The following is a 21,831-nucleotide window of genomic DNA, read 5'->3' on the forward strand; positions in this document are numbered from 1 at the left end:
AACCTAAATGTTAGAGATCTAATTAGATTATTCAACCACATCATTGTTTTCATGATTACCTCCAAGGAAAGTCCAACATAAAGTAAAAGACAATTAAAGAAGAAAAAAAAGAAATCAATGAGATTACATTTATTGAGATATTTGTCCCCTTAGTTTGTGGGATATTTTATATTCGTTGATTGCTTTCAAGACGTGCTCCTCACGCAAGTTATGAAAATGAAAGGGCTTGTTAAGATTTGATTTAAAATACACTATACAGTAATAATAGGAGTAATTATTAATTATAGAGCTGAAAAGACATAATATATACAAGTGTAGCAACATCATTGTTCCCATGCAAACGATACGAAATCACCACCGTATATTTCTCTGTGTCTTTATCCAGTCAACGTCATAATTTCTTCTTAATCTTGGTGTTGTTAGAATTTTTTCTGCAATTATGCTAAATAGCATAAAACAAGACAGTCCATCATTTAACTTGTTAATCCAACATTTCCATCTAACCATAATGATTAAGACATAGTTAGTAACGAATGGATAGTCATGCCTTGAAGACTCTAATACTGTTATAATTAACCATCACAGACTAACCACTCCGAGGTACAACTTAGCGGGAGTTTGGACATAACAATTGTAATATTCCGAAAAAAAGTAAAAAACAAAAATTCAAGTGAAAGTGGTATTTGAATATTAGAGTTGTGTTTGGACATGAATATAATTTTGGATTATTTTTGAAATTATTTTGGGTGATCTGAGTGAAAATTTTGAAAAACAGTTTTTTGGAGTTTTTCAAAATTTTAAAAAATTTCAAAATTCATCTTCAAGTGAAAAATGAAAATTTTATGGCCAAACACTGATTTTAGAAAAAAATAAGGTGAAAACAATTTCATGAAAAAAAAATTTTTGACCATTACTACGTTGGTGATCCACGTGGGGTATTTCGACTCTCAAATGGAGCCATTTTCTAATAGCTTCTCTACCTCCTCGTGGACGGTATCGTTGATGGCAGGGTTGAATTTTCATCTGACCTGCCTTACCAGGGGTATAGTGGATCGACGTTTAGTTTGTGTGTGGCGATCTCCTTGGGGATGCCCGGCATATCGGCATGGCTGAAGCCAAACAAATTCGCATTAGTTATTAAAAATTGACTAAATTTAACTAGTTATCGAAGTTTGCAGTCGATGTAGGCCTTTTTGCTGTAGTCGATGGGATCTAAGTAAACGGGATTGAGGTCCTCTATGGTAGAGTCCGCGACTTCAACCGTTTCGGGATCCATGATGATGTCCTTGGCCCCTTCTTGTGTCTACCTCGACCATGTTGATTGCTATGCCCTTTTTTTCCTTGTCTTTATTCTATTGGGTTGTCGTGCTGTCTAAGGCGATGCGGTAGCATTCCCGGGACGTGCGTTGTTCTCTCCGTATGCTGAATATCCCCAAGGTGTTGGGAATTTAATTACTTGGTATAAGCTGGAGGGGGCGGCTCTCATGGGGTGTATCCATGGTCGTCCTACTATGAGATTGTATGCGGTGGCTTGGTCCATGATGTGGAATGTCGTCTCTAACGTTATGCTGTCGGCTAAGACGGGGGGAGTAATTTCTCCTGATATCCGTTGAACTGAATTATTATAACCGGTTAGAGTGATGCAGCGCTACACTATCTTGTCCTCGAGTCTTATCTGGATGAGGACTCGGGGATGGATAATGCATGCTCCACTCCCATAGTCTACCATGATACGTTTGACATCGGTATATAAAATGTGCAAAGTAATGATGAGAGTATCACTATGAGGGAAAATCAAATCGTCGTCATCTAACTAGTCGAAGATGATACTTTCTTCGAGTACGTCATATTGTTCGTGGGTAATAGATCTTTTGAGCGTGTGAGTGGCAGTAAATTTAACGTTATTGATAGAGGCCTCGTCACTGCCGTCGATGATCATGTTAATGGTGTGAGCTTGTAACGGTAGCTTCGGCGGGCCTTCGCGTTCACGTCCCCTGGCGAAGTTGTTTATCCCCTTGTCGCTCAGCAGCTCTTTGATGTGTCCCTGCTACAGCATGTTCACAACCTCTTGCCTAAGGGCGATGTAGTCTTCTATCTTGTGTCTGCGCTACTGGTGGAACTCGCAGAGAGCGTCGGATTTTCTGGTGCTCAGATCAGACCTCATCTGTAGCGGCCATTTCTCCTTCGTTCCGAGTTTCTCCAAGGCATAGACTATTTATGTAGATGACACAACAAAAATTGTGAGAAGATAATAAGGGGGCATACCTCTCTCATTCCGGTGAGTCCCCGTTCTTAGCCTGGATGGGTCTTCATCATAGCGGAAAGAAGGCGGGGGCGGAGGCCCTGACGTATGGCTGATGTCGTTCCCTGTTGGGTCGTGAGACCAGGTGATCCCTCCTTATATTATCTCTTCGTTCTTTCCTGGACTCGGCTTGTATCGAGACGAGCCGTCGCGTTGGTCCGCTGAGGTCGTCATCATCTGCTCGAACTTTGGCACAATAAGCATTGTGAATATCATCCCAAGTGGTCGGAGGATATTTCATCAACCGACTCAGCAGTTTTCTGGTAACTCTTGAACCATCTTTACTTAACCCGTTCTAAAAAGTTGCGACCGCCATCCCCTGGGACACATTTGGTAGGGTCATCCTTACCTTGTTGAGTCGGGAGAGGAAGTCTCTTAGTCCCTCTCCCAAGGACTGCTTGATGGCGAATATGTCGTTTACTCTTCTCTTGGCTTTCTTGGATCCGGCATGCACCATTACGAACTTATCGGCCATTTCTTTGAAAGTTTCTATAGAGCGGGCTGGTAGCTGTGAGCACCCTTTTAATGCTTCTCCCGCAAGGGTTTCGCCAAATTTCTTCAGAAAAATATAGGACATTTGTTCCTTGGTGAGGTCGTTGCCCTTCACGGCGGTGACATAATGAGTCACTTGATCTTCGGGGTCAGTCGTTCCGTAGTATATCCTGAGATACTATAGAATTTTGAAGGACTTTGGTATGGCATGCGGAGCTGCTTCCTCGATGTACTGATCCTCTATAAATCTACTGGCATCCCTCTTTGGTAGGGGCGCCCGATATCTTGTCGACTCGTTCTTGGTATTCTTTCATTTGATCTCTAAGCGCTTTATTTTCATTCTTTATTTCTTCCATCCTCTTTAGAAAAGCGACGAGGATGCTATCATCTACATTGTTAGTAACATTGTGAGTTATACCTGGTGTTGGAGGGTCTGGTTGGTCACTATGTTCGTCTGCTCGTTGCACTATATGGGCTCTTGCGGTCTCTGTAGTTGTGCATGGAGCGGGCTTGTTAAGCACACTTACTAGCGTATCGGTCAACCTGACCACGCTTCGAGGAGCTTTTTCATAACCATTGGTTTCCCTTCTCCTGTGGACGTGGAGGCCCCTTTTCCATTGGGTTTTGTTATGCTACAATGGGGGGAGGCGACCTCTTGCGCCTGGGAGAGGTAGTGGGTGTCACGTCATCGCCTAATATTTCACAGCTCATAGCGTTCATGAGGTTGTCAGGGAAATCACCTGTCATTTTAGTCCTTTCTCCTTGGTTACCTACCATGTAGGTTTCCATACGTGCAAAGAAAAAGAAAGATCTTGGGGTTTGTTAGGTTAATGACTCACGTTGGTTGTAGATCTAAAGGAAACTAAAACATTAGCTAAGAAGTCCTCACAGACGGCAGCAAATTGTTCGACCAAATATATAGATCTTGGTTCAGCCAATTAGATTTAAATAAAGAGGAGTCAATCTTAGCTAATAATAATATCCAAAAGATAAGGTTATCGATTTTATGACGGATAATATGTATATTTGACTAAGTGGTAATGAATGTGAGCAATAGTAACAGTATTCAATGATCCGAAAAGATGGAAGATAGCATTAAATAGTAATAAATGGCAATGAATGACATTTAAGTAAATAAAATATGTGAGTCACCCGAAAAGGGGTAGGATCTGTGGATATTCTTTCTGATAATGATGAATGATAGATGAGCCTTAGAACACTCAGGTTATTCTTGGATCAAGTGAAAAAGCTTAGACAAGAAGATTAGTAAAAAGGTTATTTTCGTATGCTTGCAATGTGGTCGGATTCTCTCTATAAAGTCAATATATTTTCTTACAAGTGAATATATCATCCCCCTATCATTGTGTCTCTTTCTATTTATAGGGGACATGTTCCTAGAAACCCTAATAATACAGGTGCAGAGAATATTCACCAGAGTATTCTTTTTAGTGTCCTATCTTAAAACTAGTTGTTATAACTCTGTCTAAGATGTTCAACGTTGATCTACGATTACTTCATGACCTTGATCTTTGTTGACTCTTCAATTGCACCCTTTATCGCTTCGAGGCCACTTCGACCTAGGGTAGATCTTTGTTGAGACCTTATTGATAGCACGTGGCGGCCGATGAAGGCTATCTGGCGTGGCTTGCCTATATCAAAAATATGTTTTGGCCCATAAAATGACAGAATTTTTTACCATAAAAGAATTTCCCCTTTCTTTATTTTACAGATATGGATTTTATCGATCAGTAATAATAATGCCAGTAATTTGAACGTGGTATATAGACTTAATTTCTTTATGAACTCCTAATTTTATCAATTCCAATAAATTAATCAAATTCAAAAATTGATTCAGATAGGAATCCAAAAAGATGGTAGGTACGTTTTTTTCATTCCCAAAAGCGACTAATTTAAACCTAAAATCCTAAAATGAAGAAGATTCTGTTGATTCATTTCTAAATCTAATCGATACCTTATTGATTTAGTATCGTCTACTCGAATTAGATTTGAATGAGATGTAAGACAAAGCATGTGTGCATTTGTTTGCTTTCAGATACTCTATACGAGACAGGGTATATAGTACTATCAATTTATTTTCAATCGTGGATACATATGTATCCTTAAGATACTGAAACGACTACCATTATTGGTATCAAACCAATAACGATTCATACAAGCTAAATCTTCTAATCGATAATTAGGCCAAAGAAAGAACTTCAATTTAATTAATTCATTTTTCTCTTTATAAAGAGGTTTCCTTTCATCCAAAAATTGACTCCAGTTTTTTACATTGTTTTCGTTGCAAAATACTGAATTTCTATCGACGCCATTCCAATTCAAAGAATTAAAAAAACTTCGAATTCTCAATTCTCTACGACGTCTAGACCATAAAATATTTTCAGGAACAAGCAAATCAAAATGATTTTTGTCTGTATTTATTCTTTGAGTTTGAGGTTGCAGAATGAATTCATCAAAATTCTTTTTATCAACATATCTTTGTTCTGGGTATCTTTGATTAGTTTGGTGTTTACTTTTATGAACCAATGAAATACCTATGGTTTGATACATAATAAATTGTCCATTATTTTTTACAGACAACCGAATAGGTTCGATAATCAATATCCCCTTCTTCATCAATTCTGTAAGAGTTAAATTCTTCTGAATCAGCATTATATCCAAACTCATTTCTCTCCTTTGAATTGACGATATAGCAATTTTGCTTGGATTTATCAGTCGAAGCAGGAGACAATATACCTTGATATTCTCGATCATTCTTTGATTCAAAGCATCGTTCCATCTCAATTGAAAAAGCAAATAACGTTTCAAGAACAAATCTAGTTCTGCTTCCGTGTTGCTTTTGTATTGTTTTTTCTTTTTACCCTTCTTTGTGTCTGATTCCGTGTAATCTTTTTTAAGAGCGTTTTGGTGTTTTGAGAGAACAGGGCCCAGATTTCCTTTGTTTTCTATATCTGATCCACGCTCTTTTTCTCCTTGACTTGCGGGTTCTTTTTCTTCTTGAATTCGATTCTTTATTTTTTTATTTGATCGTAGAAAAAAGTTTTGTTTTTTGTTTTTATTTTGACTAACATTTTCATTTGTATTCAAATTTAAAAGAAGTAATTTGCTTGGTATAATCCACGGTTTTATTTTATATACATTATAAAATGGTACAAATTCTGGGAAGAGCCAAAATTCCAGATTCAATATGGGACGATTTAATATTTTTTCATTCATTCCCATCCAATCAAAAAAGTCGTTTTTCGAATTTTTTTGATTGTTTTCTGGATTTTGATGAATCGTAAGATAAAAAAGGCCTTTTTTCTCAATTTTATCAATTATTTGATAATTATTAATACCAATTTTAGTATTTGGATTACTGTTGGTATCGCTCTTAACCCAGGCCTCAATATCTTCTTTTTGTCTAAGAGAAAAATGGATAATTTTCCAATCAAAATATTTTCTATCGAGATTTCTTTCTATATATAGAATATTGCCCTTTCTTAGATAATTATTGATATGAAGATTGCCGAGCATATAAAAAAGGTTGTGTTTGGACGTGTTGGAATTAGAAGAAATTTCGAGGTTCTTATTTACTTGAAAGGGTAATCTACAAATGAAAGAGTCATTTTTATTTTCATAATTAATCGATTTATATGCTAAAAGATCATATCTATAACATTTTTTAAAATTATCTTTTTGGTTTGATAATGAATAGAGTTCAGAATCATTTTCTTTTTTGTAATGAATTAATTGGTCTTTTTCATATGAATTCCATTTGTTTAAATTTCGATTTTGAGCCATACAACTTTGATTAACCCTATTTCGCCGTTTTTGTGGCATTAATCTAGACCATCTAATCTGAGATAAATCGTATTGATAATGCCGTCTTAACCAGTTTTTCCATTGATTGATTCTATAACTCTGAAGTTTCTTATGTTTTAATTCAGAATGAAATATTCCTAGTGTTCTAAAATAGTCCTTTAGTTTAGTTTTAAGGAAAAAAGACGTTCTGTTATATTGAAGAACAGATCTTAATTTAGACAAATTAATAACTTGGGTTTGTGATAATTTGTAAAATACATATGCTTGTGACAAGTAGGATAAATCAAAAAAAATATGTGAATTTTTCTTACTAATATTATAAAGTGACTTTTTTATAGTCGAAATAAAGTGAATTTTTTTTTGATTTATTTCATTCTTGGAAATGTATTTATCAATCAATTTGTTTGTTGATTCAAGAAAGAGTTGTGTATTAATTCTGGGAATATTAATGATAGATAAAAATAGATCGATGTATAATCTTTGAATGAAAAATTTTAGAAAATAGTGGAATTTCCATATTAATCGAGTATTTCTTCTTTTTAATATTTGGAAAATATTTTTTGGCGATTCGAATTTTTTAATATTATTTGTTTTATTAGGACTTTTATTAGGACTAATGTCTATTTCTGGAGTTACTTTCTTTTTCTCTTTTGTAATTCTTTCTATTTGATTTTTGATTGTACTTGTTCTATCAGTCAAATCCTTCATTTTGCTTTCTATCAGTGAAGAATTTGGCCAATTTCCAGATTCAATTTGACTAAATGGTTCGTTAATTATCTGATTACTAATTAGAGAATCTTTTTCTTTTTTCGTTTCATTCGATTCATCTATTTCTTTGAATCTAAATAATACAATTGGATTTACTTTTGAAAGTTCTTTTTTCATTTTTTTTATAAATAGACTACTTTTGATAAGCCATTTTTTGGTTTCTTTTGAAACTCTTCGAAATAATTTTATTTTTCCTTTTAAAACTTTTAGAGTTATAAAATATTTCTTTTTGAATTTTCCAATTTTTTTTTCGAGTTCCTTAAAAATGGGCTCAAAAAAGGAAGGGCGTTTTCGGGGAGAACCAAAGGGAAGTTCAGCTTCCATTCCCCAAACTGTTAAAAAACAAAAATCATCTTTTTGTTTTTTCTTTTTCATTAGCTCTCCACGGGAGGAGTACAGTTTAGATATATGCCAAGGTTTCAGACAAAAAGGAAATAATATTTTGATCTGAATGCCATCTTTCAACCAATTTTTTGGAAATTCTGTTTCTGATAATTGAACACCATTATAAGTACATTTAATATGCATTTCTCTATTCCATTCCTGTAAATCTTCAGACCATTCAGGAAGTTGCAAGAATAACATACGTCCGAGATTTTTGGCTATTATCAATGAAGGTAATACAATATATTTTCGAAGAATTGATTGAGTTATTAACATGTAACCTCTTATTATTTGCGCAAAAGGAATGGTATCCCAGGCTTCTGCTATCTCTATCCGTGCTTTTTCCTTTCTTTTGTTCTCCCCTTTTTTGTCCTTTTCCTTTTTCTCTTCTCTTTTTGTTTGTTCTTCTCTAGACTCTAGAATCTTGAATTCTCCTTCTTTACCTGACCAATTTCTAAAAATTGGTTTAATCAGTCCAGAGATATCAAAAGAAAAAAGAAGGGGGGGGGTTATTCTCTCAAGAAAGAGGGGGGAATGCACATTTGCTTGAAAGAGTTTCCAAATAACTGTTTTGCGCCTTTGAGCCCGCATAGAGCCTTTGATTATACCTCGCCGAAAATCTGGTTGTTGCGAATAGCGTATTAAAGCCACTTCCTTTGTTTGATCTTGATCTGCGGTATCAGTATCTTTGGTATTAGGATCGTTATTCTGGTTGTTGGCAGTAAAAATTACTACACGTTTGGCTTTTCTTGAACGAATTTGATGATCCAGTGGTACGCCCTCTTGATAGTCACCCGATTGTTGTTCCAATTCGGTAATTAATTTATGTGACCAGCGAGGTATTTTTTTACTGATTTCTTTTATTCCTATCAATTTTTTTTCAGATGTTGTCCCATTAGGATCAATTGCATTGAATACAAATTTTACAAATTTAGTTCTTTTTTCTGAATTCACTCTTCCCTGTTCTTGGTCTGAAAATAAAGAAAGGTCTTTCAAATTTAAACTCGATTTTGGTTCGTTATCAAATTCATTGATTAAAGTTAAGAACTCGTCAATTTCTGTTGATAATGGTTTTTTATCAACCGTATCCACTTTTTGTTCAAATTCTTGGTAATCAGTATTCGGAAGAAAGATAGTATGAATCCTATTTATTCTAACTCTCTCTTTCAAATTTTCTAGCGAAGTATTGTTTATGATTGAAGGTGAAAACTCTTTTTTGATTGTTCCTCGATATGGTCCATTTAACAAAGGATCATACATTTTAGGCACGTATTCTTTTTTAGTATCATCATTACACAATCTAGTCCTTGTTTCGAGTATATCGAGAGAAAAAGATTCCTTGTCTAGAACTTCAAGTCGATTTAAAAATTCCTTATTCAGATTAGTACTTTTTTCTTTGTTGGTAGAAATCCACTGATTGTCCAGTTCATTAGGGAGCCTTTTTTGGAGTGACAATAGGGGTATCCTTCTTTTTATCATTTTCCAAAAAGTTGATAAACTTGGCGGGTATGTAAAAGATATTCTTTGCTTTCCATCGCTTTTACATGTGTCAAAAAAATATTGTGACATTTCCGTTCTTACGGCCTGTTCAAATCGATTATTCTTTATGTAGCGAAATGGTCGATTCCATCGATTATAATCGAAAAGAAGACTCACAAGAGGTTGTTGAAACCAGAAGAGTTCTTTATTTTCATTTTTTTTATCAAGCAGTTGCAATTTAAAATTTTCTGGATTCCCCGTGTTATTATTATTCAGATAAGAATCCTCATAATCATAAATTGGACAATTACTAGTGTTATAGCCTGTCTCTGTAAGGTGAGAGTGGAATTTATCCTTTATTTTGTCCTTTCCATTCACTCGGATTTCTTCCGTTTCATCGATTTTGTCCGGATCCCACCCTTCTTCCGAAAAAAGGGAAGGAGAAGGATAAGGATCTTCTTCAGTGGATCCCTCTTGTTCCTGTTTAGTCCCCTTCATTTCGGAAGCTGTTTCTATTTCTACATCTTTTTCTTCCTCACTTTCCACCCTTTCTTCTGTTTTTGAGGCTTCTTTCAGTTTCTTAGTAAGAATGGGTGAGGGTATTCTGCCTAAATAGTAGACACAGGTAATAAATAAGAGAATACTAAAGATCCGAGCCATAGAATTTCTCAATTCTAACACAAGGTACTTATTAGATCGAATGTACTTATTCGATCTAATAGAATGATAATTGATGGACGTAATAGCATGGAATGCCGTGTGTGGCATTGCAAATTTGTCAGTATTGAATCGACATTTTCCATTTTCTACATATGTTTTTTATTTTTATGTGTTTGATAGTGAGGGCAAAGGTCCAAGTCTTAACCATTACTGGAAAATTTGGTACATTTGTTCAAAAAGAAAGAAGGACCCACATTTTACACCCACCTTAACGACTTCCATTTGTTGAACACAAAGCAGGATCTGAAGCTTGACTTAATGGCCTACTCTTTTTTCCGGAATTAAGAAATTCCTAAGACGCAATTAGGAGCTAATTAAAGTTGCTAGGATTATCCTTTACGTGTACTTAAGAGTAACTTAGGATTGGAGAGAACTTTCTCCAAACCAATTTTCAACTTTTCACATGGCTATGTATCTGACTTCTTCATAGAATAAAAGAAATTTTAGAGCTATATCAGAAATCTACCATTAAAAATCATCTTTCTTGTTAAATTTCAACGGCTAATGTATTCACGAGATTAAATATTAAGAAATTACTGTGCATTTTCTACAGATGTTCCATAGCGGTGACAATTTTCTAATGGCTGGACAGCTGGTAATTATGTACTATGTATAACTCTAATACATTTCAAATAACTGAAAATTATACCGATCATTAATTAATTAATTAAAGGGAGGAAAATAGGGGGAAATGGTCATACCAAAATGCTACTATCGTACCTCTCGTTCATATTATCTATAGTATTTGTTAAATATGTTAATTAATTAATATTATACTAATTTGAACATAAGGGTAGATTTGGCAAAAAGAAATAAATGACTTCTTATTTTTCTAGAAACATCAAATATTCAGAAATAAATTAAATTTTCATAAACGGCTAATTTCTTAGACTGAAGAGAGTACTATATTCAATTTACTGACTAAACTGTACGCTTAAATTAATTCAATACTTCCTATACAAACTAGACCTGAAAATATGATAAATGCAGGGTAAAATATTGCTGGTGGGTCAATGGCCAATAAATCCTCGATACGTACATTTTCTTTTAACATTTAACTGTAACATTTATAATGACTAATAAATTATTCTGATGTTAGGTTTCCAACTTGCAGAAAAGTCAGGTCAATGACCAAATAAGTGTTCGTTAGGCATATCATTATGCTGTCCCACATGTTTTTTCATATTTCACATAGTAAAAAATGGTAAACAGATATATGTCACATTAAAAAAATCTACATTAAAAAGTAGTCTATCTTTAATAAGTAAAATCATTATATGTGTTTTCATTACTTTATTTCTTCCCCTTCCACTTTCCATCAGTTCTCATCAATTTTCAAACTATTCATTCTTCTTATTATTTCTTCTCCTCCCTTTGTCACATGTGCTGTGAAAATGAATTTATCTCCCTATGTTAGAACAAGAAGAATTCTATGTTTGTCTATATTTATTATTTCATCAAATTTAGTTCTTGGATCAACCAATTGTACACATTCATGTGGCAAAAATATTCTTCAATATCCTTTTGGTTTCTCTTCAGGCTGTCCAATTCAATTGAGTTGTACCTCAAATGGGGCAATGGTCATTAACAAATTCCCAGTTCAGGCCATAACTTCTGAAACCATTTTAATTAATCTTTTAGCCAATTGTAGCCGTCCATTTGCTGCAATTCACAATCTTTTTAGCTCAAATTACGCACCCACTTCACGTAATGGAATACTTTTCCAAAACTGCAGTTTTTCGCAGTCTAGTTGTTTGATACCTTCTACTATGATTCAAACTCATTTTGAGCTTCTTGATTGTGGGAAAGAAAATATGATTTGTTATTCTGAACCAAATAGTGAGAATAATTTTATTGACTTGAGGAATTTGTCAAGAACAGGGTGCCACTCTTTGTTTTCTGCAATATCTGTGGAGTCAACGTTGAATAGCTCGGCAGTTTCTTTGGATGTTCAAGTGGTTCAATTGGGGTGGTGGCTTAAAGGACATTGTCAGTGCTCTTCTAATGCAAATTGTACTAAAATCTCGTCACCTATTGATGGGAAATTGGGATATAGGTGCCAGTGCTCGGAAGGTTTCGTTGGAGATGGTTTCTTAGCTGGCTCCGGCTGCCGGAAAGGTGCGTCTGATTATTTACTTAATTATGTATTTAACACACTTCTTACATGCCGACTTGACTCTTTTTCTTGGACGTCACACATGCAAATTCATTTTGAATATGAATGGCGATGAGACTTGAATTCAATATTTCTGTTGTGATCCTACAATGAAAAATTATGCTCATCTTATCTCAAAGTTAAATGGCCAAGTAAATATATTTTTGATTATTTAATTATATCTTTTTGCCGGTTTTCAATATAAAACTATATGTTTTAGTTTTGAGAAAGTAATAATTATAGAGAAAATTAAATACGACCTTTTGAAGAGTAGAAATTAAAGGTTAGATATGCAAAAGTATGATGTTACATCTTTAAATTTCTCCAAGCTACTTTGGTTATGAGCTTGGGTTTATCGAAAACAGCTTTTCTATATTCACAAGTTAAGGATAAGATATGCGTATTTACTAACCTCCCAATACCTTATTTGTGAGACTATATTGGGTATGTTGTTATTGTTGTTGTTACTTTAGCTGAGTTGGGAGGTTTAGCTAATAAATTGAAGTAGATGAATGATGAGGAAGTTTTGACCAACTTGGAGAGAGAAGAACATCATAATTGGATGAGAAAACATGGGTCCAAGTAAAAAGATTAAAAGATGACATACTAGGGCGGCCAAGAAGAAAAGTTTCCTAGTTGACTGTATAATTCAAGTTGAAATTTTATTCTTTACTAAGCTTAATTTCTATAATCTGAGACGTGGATTGCATGTTAAGGAACTGTAAAGTCATAGTGTTTCCAATTAAGAAATATAACAGATGAAGAATTTTCTTACTAAACCTTTCTCATGTTCATACTAAGGGTTGGAACAAGTTTCATAGGAATTGAAGATAGAATCAAGAAAAGAACAAATTATGACTGTTATCAGAGCAACTTGGTGATTGTCGCCTTTCTCAAACTATGTAATAATGGCAACCTTAAGAAGACAATCACGTATGTGTTTGCTTCATCAGCGGAGCAACTCGTGACTAGCTTGCTAGGTAGGACCTAGGTATGGTGATGGTTGTTGCCTTTCAATGTCGCTTATCAATGCCAATTACAGGCAAATCTAAATATAGAGTTAATTATATATTTTAATTATTTTATATATTTATATATGTATACGTAGTTAGAGTCGATAGCATGTGTTAAGTTAAACCAAGTGCCAGAGCTACATATAACGAAAGGGTTTCAATTGGTAAAATCTCTTCGTTTGAAAATTATATCGTGTAAATAGGATAGAAACAAATATTTTTGAATGTATATAAATTTTTGAATTCCGAATCTATTTGTGATTAAGGTGACTCAAAAATTATACTAGGTTTAGATTCAAATCCCCAGTGTAACATTTTTTTTTTACATTTTTTAGATTTTTTTATTTGAATTGTTTAGTTGAACTTACAAAACTAGTCGTTTAACTCCATACCAAATGTTAAGACATGGGCTTTACTTGTTGTGGATTGGTTGGTGTGGTGTCCATTCATTTTATTCGATCAAGATGTCCAGCCAAAATTTGTTTCATCATTTGATCAAGGAAGGGTTCTTTTTCCTTGGTTTTCTTCATTTTCTATATATCTCCATTTGGCTTCGAGTAAGCAAGGAAAATGGACGTTTAACTCCATACCAAATGTTAAGACATGGGCTTTACTTGTTGTGGATTGGTTGGTGTGGTGTCCATTCATTTTATTCGATCAAGATGTCCAGCCAAAATTTGTTTCATCATTTGATCAAGGAAGGGTTCTTTTTCCTTGGTTTTCTTCATTTTCTATATATCTCCATTTGGCTTCGAGTAAGCAAGGAAAATGGAGTCACTATCATATTGCGTGGGGGATAGTAGTTCAACAATATCAATGGACCCTCCACGCATTAATTTCTTCCATTTCATTGGGTGACTAATTTGGATAGGGAAAGATTTAATTTCCTTTTCTCACTTAACTGGTAAATTTGTTGTCATGTGACTAGTAGGTCACGGGTTCGAGCAGTGAAAATAGCCTCTTGCAGAAATGCAGGGTAACGTGAAAAATAGATATGTCAATAGCTAATTCCAGGTGTTTCTTGTGAATGCAGATGACACAACATGCAATCCTTCAAATTACCTTTCAGGCAAATGTGGAGGAACCACCAGAGTTGGCGTACTTGTTGGAGGTAATTCTCAGCTCGATTTAAGTTATATACATTAACAGTGTACAGTCTCAGAGCTTATAGTCCTAGTCGAAATGAAATCCTTTTCTTTTCCTTTTACTTTAAAATGAAAACCATTTTTTTCTCCAGGTATTGCAGCAGGTGCTTCATTAATGGTTAGTGTAGGCCTAATATGTTGCTTTATTCGACGAAGATTGAATTACCAAAACAGAAGCAGAAGAAGCCGCGAGTTATGTGAAACAACAGGGATCACTATCCCGGTTTATCCATATAAAGAAATGGAAAAGGCAACCGATTTTTTCTCAGAGAAGCGAAGACTAGGAAATGGCGCTTATGGAACAGTTTATTCAGGAAAACTTCAAAGCGACAATTGGGTAGCAATCAAAAGAATTATGAATAGACATACTGATAGCATTGAACAAGTCATTAATGAGATCAAGCTCCTTTCTTCAGTAAATCATCCGAATCTCGTTCGACTCTTGGGCTGCTGTATTGAAAAAGGTGAACAGATTCTTGTTTATGAGTTCATGCCTAATGGAACTTTGTCACAACATTTACAAAGAGAAAAAGGAAATGCACTTCCGTGGCCTGTTCGCCTCACGATTGCTGCAGAAACTGCTCAAGCTATAGCTTATCTTCATAATGCAATGCACCCGCCAATATACCACAGAGATGTCAAGTCTAGTAACATACTCTTGGATTATAATTATAAGTCAAAAGTCGCGGATTTTGGACTTTCAAGACTCGGTATTATTGAATCATCTCATATTTCTACCGCGCCACAAGGAACTCCAGGATATCTTGACCCTCAGTATCATCAGAACTTTCAATTGTCTGATAAGAGTGATGTTTATAGCTTTGGCGTAGTTCTAGCAGAGATCATAACAGGACTAAAAGCAGTGGATTTTGCTCGTCCACAAGACGAAATAAACTTGGCTGCACTTGCTATTGATAGAATAGGAAAGGGTAATTTAGATGAAGTTATCGATCCATCTATCGAGCCACATATGGATGCTTGGACACTTTCATCTGTGCATAAGGTAGCTGAATTGGCATTCAGATGTCTAGCATTTCATCGCGATATGAGGCCATCGATGATGGAAGTGGCGATTGAATTGGAACAACTTAGGCTAAGCAAATGGGCAATTTCAGAAGATAATATTACAGCTTCATCAGAGGGATCTTCTATTTCATCAGCTTCTGATGTGAGTGAGAAACCACTGAACCTTTCAATTAAGAAGCGAGAAATCGATATAAAAGCTAATATATTTTTAACGGAAAAAATAAAGGATTATTCTCCTGTTTCAGTACAAGATCCATGGAAAAGTGAGCAAAGCTCTCCATCTTGTAATAGTTTGCTCAATCATATAGTCAAGTAATGTTATTGTAAAGGCTTTCTTTTTGTAATTTACTTACAGGAACATGTAGCTGTTGAAAGTGTAGTATACTAGCAAAAACTTTACTGGTGAGAATACTAGTATGCCGCATCTGGTCTGTACTTCTAAAGGTTCTTTTTTTATGTGTTTTCCTGTGTTGATACTTATACATTGACTATGCCTTTGTTGGGAAACAATTAGAAATAGCCTGATTTACAACTAAAAATTAAAAAATAGCCACATTTTCAAAATAATCAAAATCTAGCCATTTTTTCATCTAAAGATAAAATTTGAACAAAAAAACCCTTAAAATCCGGAAAAATTCTAACATAATATGTTAGGAATTCGAATTTTTTACATGTAAGATTCCAGCATAATGTGCTGGAACATAATCCAACATATTATGCTGTAACTTTCCGTATTTCAGCAAAAATAGTGGTTATTTTTCCATAACTTTTCGCTGATTGTTTTTGAATTACCAATCTGAAAACTGACTAGCACATTTTATTTTCACGCCTTTGTTGCTGCCTGGACCTAGATTCTGCCTTGACTACTCTATGGGCTTCGTCTCTGTTTTTATTAGATCTGTCTTTGATAATACTTTCGGGAAATTTAATAAGGACCACCTATAATTTGGGCTTTGACAAATGAATCTATAAAAAGTGACAACAAGGTCAAGTTTGCAACAAATTATAGGAGGGCCACTAATGTGTAACATCTTAAGGTTATCTTTGAACAAGAAGGTCAAGTTTGCAACAAATTATAGGACGGCCACTAATGGGAAACATCTTAATGTTATTTTTGAACAAGAATGAAGAATGCATCACTTTGAGCGGTCTTCTCAGTCTCATTTTGAAGTTCAAACCGTGATCACGAGAGAAAGTTAGAAGAGCCATGCGTGGGTAGTAAACTATGATTATAGCAAGCTCAGCCATGCCAAATTTTTATTCAATGTAAAAAATATTGGCAGTCAAGTGTTTGGAAAAGGTCAACTTCATATTGGATCGTTATAATCTACCAAAAGCAACACTTTCCCCGTCAAACGTCATTCTCTTTATGGGTCAGTCTCGAGATATTTTGCCCAATGGAGTACGACATAGTAGAAGATAATTTCATTTAAACAGTTTCATACATTCATAGTATTATAAAAAGTACTTCCGGCAAAATCTAAGTAGTCGATCTCTACGTACTTCACATGACAATTCAAGAAAGAGTTTAAAAAAATAGATGAATATCTGAGATCACAAATAAATTATGCATATATATTAGATGAACATGTGAGGTCACAGAATGACTATTGTATCTTCCGAGAACAGAGAAAATATTGTATTGAAATTAGCAAAATGATTATATATATATTCCAATTTCCAACAAAACCACAAAAAGTCCCAAAAATAAATACACTATACAATTTATTAATAGTGGGACATTGAATGAAACACATAAGCTGTCCCCACCTACACCCACGACCAATTCAAATTGGTTACCTATTCATTAAAGAACCTGAAAATGGATGACTTCCAAACCCCAATAGAAAATGATGTAATACTAGTACAAAAATATTTACTATAGTTAATTGGTCAAACTTATTCTTGACAAAAAATCGCACATCCCAACTAATTTTATTGAATATATGTTATATCTTAGGCATCTCAACTAATTTCATTAAATATCTGGAACCTTTTACCCGTACAAATACGTCCAATCAAAAGCTAGCTCTCTTCAAGGACGTTAAGGTAATAGAAGCACCTAAAGGAGATGCACCAACCTCAATCTCAAACGAATCATATCTAAGGAACAATTCAACCAACAACAACCTTGAAACCAAAACCACAAAATCTTTTCCTACACACTGCTTGTTATTTATCGACGGGCTTTCATTTTCTGATCCATTAGACCACAACACATGTTTCAATAACTTCTCCCCTTCTTCTCCAATAAACCGGTCGGCTACAAACTCTTCAGACCGGTCAAAAATCTTGGGGTCCTTAGTTGCAAATGGTTGAAACCCATATAATAACTCACCTTCTTTAATTTCAAATGCTGCGTCGTGGGATTCAATCACCATATCACGTTTTGCTCTGCCGTATTGTGATGCCACTGGCGGTTCAATACGTAGGGATTCGTACACTACAGATTTCATTAGTTGCATGTTTTCTATTGCACCCATTGTGATTTTTCCGCCGTTTGATTTAATGACTGACCGAATCTCTTGAGCTAATTGAGTGTGGAGTTTAACCCCAGCTCTGCCAATCCATTTCAACATATTGGGAAAAAAGATTTTCATCCCTCCAAAAGAATTGAAACACGTTGCAAATAGCAAATTGTGACAAGCTTCCTCACGTGAAATACCAGTTCTTTCAGCTTCATCAAGAATGGAAGTTGAGTTCTCGTAGAAGAAATTGTACAATCTTTGGTAGTCTTTTTTCACTAAAGCAGGAGGGAGCCTAAAAGTATGAATAACAAGATCTTCAAGAACTTTAGGAAGGCCAAGAATTAGCAAAGGATGAAGCTGAAACAACACCCATTTGCCAATTAACTTAGGTCCATCAGTTCCAAGTTTGGTATCTATCGGATTAACTCCATATAAAGATCGAGCAAGAAAGTTAAACGCTGCTTGATCATTTGCTGCGTTTAGTCCAGCTTTTCCTTTAGTGGCTAAGTCATTTTCTAGTGTCTCAAAAAGCTCGGAATAGCTGTTGTGAAACTCGGGAATTACTGCATTGCGTCGAGATGAAAGGAGATAAAACAGCAGTTTCTTTAACTTGGCGTGATTTGGTTCAGAAGGATCAAGATAGGAAAGAACACGGTAACCACCTGTGAGCTCAGTAGAAGGCATAAAAGTGCCGGTGAAAAGATCTTTTTTCTCAACCTTAGAAGTATCAAAAAGGGTGGGGAAACTTTTACCGTCGAGCAAAACGACAACGTTTGGATTGAAGGAAATGAAAGGACCAGGTGGCATGTTGGTTCGAAAAACAGTAGACTGATGTTTTTGGATTCGAGATTTGAAATACTCATCTCTCCCTTGATTGTAAAAGAAATCAAGTCGGTCCTTCCACGGACCGACCAATGGTAGCCCGTAGTCTCCAGGGACTTTTCGGATCGGGAGTTTTGTAGGTTTAGATTGGATCGGAGAAATCCCTGGAGAGGAAATGTAAGGTGGCTTTTCAGACACCGAAGATTTAATGGGCTGAAGAGAGGATGAATACTTGTTACGAGATGATGATGATGATTTATGTGTGGGGAATTGTAGCTTAAGAGAAGGAAGAGCAAAAGAAGATGATGCCATAACTAATAGCTTTTGCTGTAAATCAAGAATGAAGCTTTTAACTATCAAAAGGTCGTCTACTGCTGCTAAGAACCTAATAGAATGAAGTTAGAATGAGAATGAGAAATCTATGTGGATATTCTTCTCTATAAATAAAAGGTGATGTTAAAGGTAAGGTGATTGCTTTTGAGTCTTATTTCATGTGACAGTGATGGATATATATGGCTATGGCCTGTGGGTGGGCTGAATAGCACAAAATACATTGCGCATAACAAAGGCGTGGGACAATTTGTTGAATTTAAAGTACTGTTTAAAAAGGCTGCACTTTCGTATTGGTTTCTCTAGTGCCTTAGTATTACTTGTGTTTCATTCTGCTTTGGGATGTAAGTAAAAAAAGTAGTTCCGTCCATAAAATATCTCGTAATTAAATAGGATTTGAGAAACGGTTGCATTTCGACTAGGGATGATGCGACGTACGCAGTCTACTCTAACGCAAATATTAGTGATTATTTCTACGATTTGAACCAGTGATATATAAATCACATAAAAATAACTTTACTGTTGTACTCCCTCCGTTCACTTTTACTTAGCATGTATACTAAAAATAAATTTTTATTTTTACTTGTCACTTTACGCATATCAAGAGAAGATATTTTTTTTTCTTTTATACCCACAATATTTATTACTCATTTCAAATCATTTTTTCAAATCCAATAAAATATGCATCAATTAATACGGTTATCATGGTAAATTATGCACTTCATTTATTATTTTTTAAGTAGCGTAAAAAGTCAAAAGTACCAAGTAAAAGTGAACGGATGGAGTATTAAGTAGCAATTATAATTTTATTTACACCGTCTTTGATTCTTCTTGTTCCTTTACAAGTACTAAATTTACTACTCCTTATGTTCACTTTTTACTTGTCCACTTTATATTTTGCATGCTCCTTAAGAAATAATAAATAAATTGCATAATTTATTATAATACTCATATTAATTGGCGTATAGTCTTAATAGATTTGAAAAATAATTTGGAATGAGTAATTAATTTTAAGGACAAAATTAAAAAAAAATTTATTTTTCTCTTGGTATGCGAAAAATAATAAGTAAAAATGAAAAATTATTTTTAGAATACTTGACAACTAAAAGAAAATGAGAGAGTAATAGTTTGCCGCTTGCTTTTAAGATGGTTGGCTTGTTTTTTCATTTTCCGTCCATTTTGACATGTAAATTCTGTCTGCTTTTGCATCTTTTTTTTTTTGCAATTTTGCTAGTTTCCAATCAAGCATCCAATGCGCTAATTCATAGAAATCGCAACCTCTCCTCGTTTAGTATATTTGCTGAATAAATAATTCGGTCTTGAGAAGGAATTTGTATAGAGATTGTTTCAACAAGGACCGACATGGTAATAGAAAATTAAAAATTCAGTGTAGTGTAATTGGATTGTAACAGATTATTTAAATATATTTTCAAAATATCAATCCATAATTGTTTTAGATTTTAGACAATTACATGTAATAAAAAAACTAATCTCTTTTTACATAAGCGTTGACCTAGACAAACCAAAAAAAAAAAAAAAAATCGATGGAGAAAAAATGATGGTGGATTTGTCACGTTATAGGCATTTATAGTTTTAAACTAAGTTCACTATAAATATAAATTTTAATATTTCCACGATCGTTAGTGATTTGTGCATCATAATTCACATGCGAGTGCTATTCCGTGCAGATATTCGCTCAATAAGCATTCTTTCTTGTCGAAAGAATTAAAAAGAAAAAAATGAGAGAATAAAACAATTTTATTCTTGTTCCCTTTTATTTAACTAACCGAACGTACTTCCAATTGAAATAGTTGAATTTCCACGTAAAACAAAAAATTATATGATCAAATTGAATAGTCTTTGGAGAACATTATAGTGTTAAGTTTTCAAAACTAGACCAGTTGATTAAATTGTTCTGTTAACATGTTTCTTCAACAAATAAAAAAAAATTATTGATCTGGAGAACAATTTTTTTCCTTTTTCATTTATTTCATATTCAGTTTGTTAGTAATTAATTGCACCGGTACATTTAGGGGTGTGCATGGACTGGGTTGATTCGCTTTCTATCAAAAGTCAAAACCAAACCAAACCAAACCAACGATATCGGTTTGGATTGGTTCGGTTTTGTCGAGTTTTTCGAATTTTTTTTACATGAATATTATTTCGATCTTACTTAGTTAAATTTTTGATACATATATATATATATATATATATATATATAATAATTAAACATAAAAAATTAATATGATACCTAAATTATGTTCTATTTAATTCTAAATTATCGAAATACCACTTCTAATTCGAAGAAGATACATGAATTTAATATATCTTGGCATATGAATATGGAAGAACAAAGAGATTGATGCATTTCAATAACACTTGATAAGAAAGTAATCGTATAATCCATTATTTATTATTAATAAAAATTGAGCACTTCATATTCTATTAAATATTACATCCCATAAGAGATAATCTCAAATATTTCTAGATATTTTCTTAAAGAAAATTCTATATAAAGTCTTAAAATTATATATTTATATTTCGGTTTGGTTCGAATTTTTTTTTACTCAATACCAAACTAAATCTAATCGGTTTTTTTAATCGATTTGGTTTAATTTTTAGGTTTGGTACAATTTTTCAATTCTGTCTGTGCACCCTAAGTACATTTATCCTAAAAATAGTTGCCTAATTAGAGGCTGACGACGGTCACTCAATCTTTGCATTAACATTAAGAAAAATAATTAAAAATGGTCTTATTTTCCAGTGTTTTGGATCAATTACCAACTAATAAAACTTCAGCAACTTAGATTATTTTCATTTCCCAAATCAAAGTTACCCTCTTCAAACGACTACATAAAACGCCACTAGAATCTGTTCTTTTCCTCTCCAATCTAAGTAATTAATG

At 34.1% G+C, this 21,831-nt stretch overlaps 2 protein-coding genes across 2 annotated transcripts; one reads left to right on the forward strand and one right to left on the reverse strand.

The window, feature by feature from the left end:
- The first annotated feature begins 11,244 nt into the window (after window positions 1-11,244).
- LOC104108639 (wall-associated receptor kinase-like 14) lies at window positions 11,245-15,786 on the forward strand. The gene is made up of 3 exons (XM_009617719.3): window positions 11,245-12,085; window positions 14,169-14,246; window positions 14,373-15,786. The coding sequence occupies exons 1-3, from the start codon at window positions 11,245-11,247 to the stop codon at window positions 15,620-15,622; spliced, it is 2,169 nt and encodes a 722-aa protein (XP_009616014.2). The 3' UTR covers window positions 15,623-15,786.
- A 1,157-nt stretch (window positions 15,787-16,943) lies between these two features.
- LOC104108640 (allene oxide synthase 1, chloroplastic) lies at window positions 16,944-19,100 on the reverse strand. Its single transcript, XM_009617720.4, has one exon. It carries the CDS (start codon window positions 18,906-18,908, stop codon window positions 17,325-17,327), a length of 1,584 nt encoding a protein of 527 aa, XP_009616015.1. The 5' UTR covers window positions 18,909-19,100; the 3' UTR covers window positions 16,944-17,324.
- Between the last annotated feature and the right edge of the window lie 2,731 nt (window positions 19,101-21,831).

Source organism: Nicotiana tomentosiformis, chromosome 4 (genome assembly GCF_000390325.3).
Source record: "Nicotiana tomentosiformis chromosome 4, ASM39032v3, whole genome shotgun sequence".
NCBI classification, from domain to species: domain Eukaryota; kingdom Viridiplantae; phylum Streptophyta; class Magnoliopsida; order Solanales; family Solanaceae; genus Nicotiana; species Nicotiana tomentosiformis.